At 32.5% G+C, this 5,287-nt stretch overlaps 1 protein-coding gene across 1 annotated transcript; it reads right to left on the bottom strand.

Annotated features, from left to right (window-relative positions):
* Nucleotides 1–804: 804 nt before the first annotated feature.
* On the bottom strand, nt 805–2,639 carry LOC135136223 (uncharacterized). The gene is made up of 2 exons (XM_064065416.1): nt 2,616–2,639; nt 805–1,215 (listed from the first exon to the last, which is right to left on the bottom strand). Exons 1-2 carry the CDS (start codon nt 2,637–2,639, stop codon nt 805–807), a joined length of 435 nt encoding a protein of 144 aa, XP_063921486.1.
* Between the last annotated feature and the right edge of the window lie 2,648 nt (nt 2,640–5,287).

Below are 5,287 nucleotides of genomic sequence, written 5' to 3'. Positions count from 1 at the left end.
TATAAAGGGCTCTCATTTTTTTATTTTCGATGTTTCTACAAATATGCTCTCTAAATTTTTAGTGTTAAGATTTTTGACAGTTATCAGTAAAGAACGGATTCTAGGATGACTTTTCATTTTGTCTGTAGACAAATGCATGAAAATTATAGATATATAAATGTGTATGTGAGAAAATCCTTTTACTTGAGCCCTACTTGTTTTTGCCTATTTTGTTCTAAAATATGAATTTTCTATACCCCTAAGCACACGTTTCTTGAGAAGGTCACATTTAATATTTCCGGGACTATAAAGAAAGACATTCCAATTCCAGTTTTGGGTAAAAAGGTCACGGGAATCTTGTTAGCAAAATGCCGACAATTCAATAACCCAAATCTATTTTTCTACGTAAACCATCAAAAAACAAATTTTATTGGACAGCCAGGTAGGTAGGTAGGTGGGTTTTAAAAGAACTAAAACACCCATTTACAGTTCTTCAACATGAAAATACTCACATCAACAAAACAAATCTTACCAAAGATACCAAGCAAACTTTAATTTCCTCATTTTATAGTGAAGACCAAACGAAAAATTTTTACTACTTATGAATTATGCAGTGCATTTGTTGGGGCAAATATACCCTTGAAGAAACTTGACAACAAAACATTGCGCTTGCTTTTGGAGAGAAATTGCAAACATAACATTCATGAGGAATCAACTCTACGAAAAAATTACTTGTCCTAAGTTTATGATGATGTAAGTATTGTTACGTTGTTCGGTGATTTAAAATCGGCGTGGGTAAAACTTAACAAATTATTTCTCAATAACTCAGATTTTGTGGCGCACCGTTTCGTGAACGCTCAGCAGCTTCTTCTTCAAGTCATCGACGTAATCTATTACCTCCTTTGGTTCTTCACTCGGAGAGCCGTACAAGATGTCACAAGTACAAGAAGTTCCCTTCTGAAAACTGCCCGCCGCCGTCTGACCCGTCCTGTCATGGACAGCTGATCGATAAACCAGTAGGAACAGTAGAAGGTGTCGATCCCAATCTTCCTGATGTTCGGCCGTTACTTTCGAAAGATGTTTTTCCATGGTACGATTGATTCGTTCTACCATTCCATCTGACTGCGGGTGCAACGATGTAGTCTTCCGTATCCCTAGTACTTCAGTAACCTTTGGAATAGGGTTGACTCGAAGTTTATGCCTTGGTCTGAATGTATTTCCATTGGGACTCCAAACCTGTTGGTCCAATTGTCAATCAGCATTGTTGCAGACTGTCGACGTCAGACGTCAATTTTTGGTCATAACTCGTCGGCGACGTTCTTCGCCCAAAAAATCACGTGATAATAACGAGATTTTTATGACTTACTTCTGACGTCAATTAATGACGTCAAAAGGCCGTCTTTTCTTCGTCATTTTTTATAGATTATATGATCAATTAGATGTGGGTCGTCGTATTCTTTAAAAAGTGGCCTTCATAATGCTTAATTATATTTAGAGCAAAAAATGCAACGGCTTTACTAGAAATACACCAACGACAAGTTTTTTCATTCTAATAATTTCTAATAAAATAATAATTATTTCTGAAAACTTGTTTACTCTGGAAGTGTTATTTTGTAAGTACCTGCTTGGCAAATTATAAATAGAACATCTGGGATTGAGCGTATAAAATAGTGAAAAGACCCTACGACAAAAACAAATTCATAAAAATTCTTTGTTCATTGTTCCTAAAATGGGACAAAGTTTTGAAGAATTCCTTCGTCGAATTTTGATTTTATAAAGACGTTTATAAAGTGATGATGCTTACCAAAATAATTAGAGAGTGATTAATATTTAGTTATATTAAATTTATTTCATCTAATGAAAAATTAATGCTCAACTTCCGTATTTACTATACAATACATCAGATGTTTGGGGCGTGCATTTGGACTTTTCCTTTTTTCGGTATTCATGTTTATTGCACTTCACAGTGAAGCATTCCAATATTTCCAGTTGGTTTTCAACCACTAAAACTTTCTCGTGTATCCGTTACTCAGTTCATTTTTAACACAGTTTTGTGAAAATTTCTGGCATTCAGTGTGGGTTGTACTTATTTACACTAGGTAAGTTAATATCTAATAAAGTAATCATTTTAATTTTTACGTGTTTCTGTTATTTTTGATAACTGTACGTAGATAACAAAAGCAGTTTTTTCAGATAAGCTGGAAAGACCACCATTAATCACTGAAGATACTCCGACTGATTATGAAGAACTTACTGTGATTGTTTTTGAAAATGAGGCGCCATAAAATATTGAAAAGGTATGTTACTGAAATTTTTTATGAACTAATACTAATGAACATAATTTTATTCTAGATTTGAAACAAATACAAAACACATGTGCGAAAGGAAAGAAATGGTAAAAATGTCATCAAATCTAACAACTGAAAAAGAAAACAAAAATAGAAGTTATGCAGCCAAGACCACACCTAAACAAATTTTGACGAATTACAAGATTATCTTTGCCTATTAGAACAAGCAGATTTCTTTGTAAGTTAAAAAAATACAATGAAATCATATATGTATACATATATAACATAATATTGGATATTATACACAGGTAGATGCCTGTAATACTACGATACTTTTTGGTAACTTACTATACATGGCACATTTCGCTTCATTGTAAAAAATTATTGACAACGAGATTTTCCTGATAGGGTATGCGTTTTTGTCAATGCAACCATTTTACGATTATCCGTTAAATTCAAGTAAATTTAGCATTTTTAAAACGCAGAATTTGTCTTCTGCTTTAAGCTGTAATCCCTTAAATTTAATAATAGCCAAATACTTGCTTTTGCCCATAGACGAAAAAATGATTTCATTTCCATTAATCCATGCACTCTAACGGGTTTTTCTTTTCAGTGCAATAAATTGAGGCAGAGTTAAAAAACTTACGTTATCAGATATGATTGTTAAAACAGAATTAATTCTTAACGGTACTTTTTTGTGTGTTGGGGACAGTCAACTCGTCGTGAATTAGATAGATTTACAGTGCATTTTCAAATCAAGTAACTTCAACAATGCGATTCAATTGTCTTTTCCTTTTATTCTAGTTTTTTTTTTATATTTTTTGTAAATAGATTTGTTTGTGTTTTTAAGACTGATTTATAGTTTATAATAATTTTCTTTTAATATTCTTTGTAACTAAATAGATTTCTTTGTGTTTTTAAAACTGATTTTTCGTTAAATAGTATATTTTATTGGAACGTTTATTGTTGATTATATGTATATTGTATATTATCCTTTTTTTTTTTGTTTAAGGTAGGCGAACTTAAAATTGGGACTATTTTTGAAACGTATTTACTATTCAAACGAAAAACAATAGTGAACCAAGAACCTTATAAACTTATTTCTTAATAAGTCTCAATGTTCGATTCACAGCCACTTCATTAATTCTCTTGCGGTTGTTCCACAGCAATCGCTTGAAGTATTTTTCGTCAAATTCCTTGATTTTCTTTTTTATTCGCTGCTTCAATTGCCTAAATGTCGAAGCTGGCCAGTTTTCTTCATAATATAATTACTTTATTCTTTAAATGTGACCAAATAATGTTTACTTGAAAACGCCTTGTCGTTTTGAAACGAAAAATAGGATTAATCATCATAAATGATGTCTTTTTTGCCACTGAGTTTGAAATCGCCAGAAAATAGGACATTTAGTCTGGCTCTTTGTCGTTCTTGTCGTTCAGGGGTCGATTTCCATGCATCTATTTTGGTAAAACGGTTAATTCCTTTTTGTTTTAATATTTTCGATATATGCCGATCTGACACATGATATTTTCTTGCTAACTTCGATGCAGTCGCCCCATTTTTCTTTGAAAGTTTAACAATCTTCCGAATTTCTCCTTCCGTTAATTTTCTTCTTTTTTTTTCCAGACTCTTCTTTCCTTTCTATTCCACCACCTCCATCCAATGTTTCCCAAACTCTATACACAGTGGTTTTCCCAATTACATAATTTTTTAATCCCTTAACCACCAAATATGGAGTAATCTTTGACTGCCTGTCATACACTAAATTTATTAATTTTCTTTTTTCAAGTTCTTTTAGTGGGGTAATTGCTAATATGACAGTTTGGCTTAAAAATAAATTATCATTATCACAATCTAAACGTCATATTTAATACAGCCCTAAGCAAATTGCTTCTTTATACAAAAATTGTGGAAATTAATTATAGTCCCGATTTTAAGTTCGCATACCTTATACCATATATCTAATACTACTATATTGCTAACTCTTCAGAAGTAACATAAAAACGGTGTTCACGGACAGAAAGGGACAGAAGATGTTGTTTTCTGTCTATAAGAGTACTGAGGGTCTGTGCGCATGTACACAAAATAGAAGCGAAAGTACGAAATGTCAAAACGCATCCAGTCACGCTATCGACTACAAATCAAGCAAGTACGAGTGTATGCGCAGTACTGTTTAGTACCACAGACAGACAGAGAGGTCCGATATATTGCTCTGCCGTTATGTTTTCGGACGCTTTTGAGGCCAGTTAGTTGACATATATTTTTTTATTTGTTAACTGAAGTTTATTGTTGGTTGTACAGAATTGTAGTAAATTTATTTTTTTACACTAATTTGTTTTAACTTTAATTAATATATATTTTGTTTTAGGGTTTACCTGGTGATTATAACGAATTATAATATTTTATTTAAGGTAAACAATATAAAATTATAAAATTATTTCAGCGTTTTATTTATTGCATATTTTTTTCTAAAAATCAAAATATAAAACAATGTCTTAAAATGGACAATAAATGCCTTCTCTAAGATGTCAGTACATCACGTCAATAGTTCGTTACAAAATCACGTCATCTAGACGAGACATATGACCGTCATTGGTACGTCAATATCACGTGAAATCTTTGGTCACTATGACGTAAATGATGACCATTTATTCACGTGAAAAAGACGACATCATGTTGCGTGGGAACTTGGGTTGCAAAAACTTGTTTCAAATGTTCATCCCCAAATCGAAGTTTTAGAGCATCAGTCTTCCGAATTCCTGTCTAAACTGCCTGTAGATATCCCGTAAAGTCAATTATGGATCTTGAATTTCACTCCTGACACCAGTGTTGCGTTGTTCGGTGATTTAAAATCGACGTGGGTAAAACTTAATAATTTATTTCTCAAGAACTCAAATTTTACACGACTATACAGCAATTATGTAGAAAATAATTTCGGCGCAACTTGACTGAATTCGTTCGTTGGACTTGACTCGCTGACTGAAATATATCGTTTTCGAAAGTAGCCTCTATTTAAACCCAT

This window comes from Zophobas morio, unplaced genomic scaffold, assembly GCF_036711695.1.
Source record: "Zophobas morio isolate AGI-343-1 ecotype UQ-CSIRO unplaced genomic scaffold, CSIRO_AGI_Zmor_V1 ptg000004l, whole genome shotgun sequence".
Lineage (NCBI taxonomy): Eukaryota > Metazoa > Arthropoda > Insecta > Coleoptera > Tenebrionidae > Zophobas > Zophobas morio.
The sequence above is the reverse complement of the archived record's forward strand: the minus strand, read 5'-3'. Positions and strand labels throughout refer to the sequence as shown.

Coding starts and splice junctions, on each gene's coding strand:
- LOC135136223 (XM_064065416.1), bottom strand. CDS start 2,639: ATGAAGCGAAATGTGCCATGTATA. Junction 1,216..2,615: donor AGCGAAATGTGCCATGTATA/GTAAGTTACCAA, acceptor TTGGACCAACAG/GTTTGGAGTCCCAATGGAAA.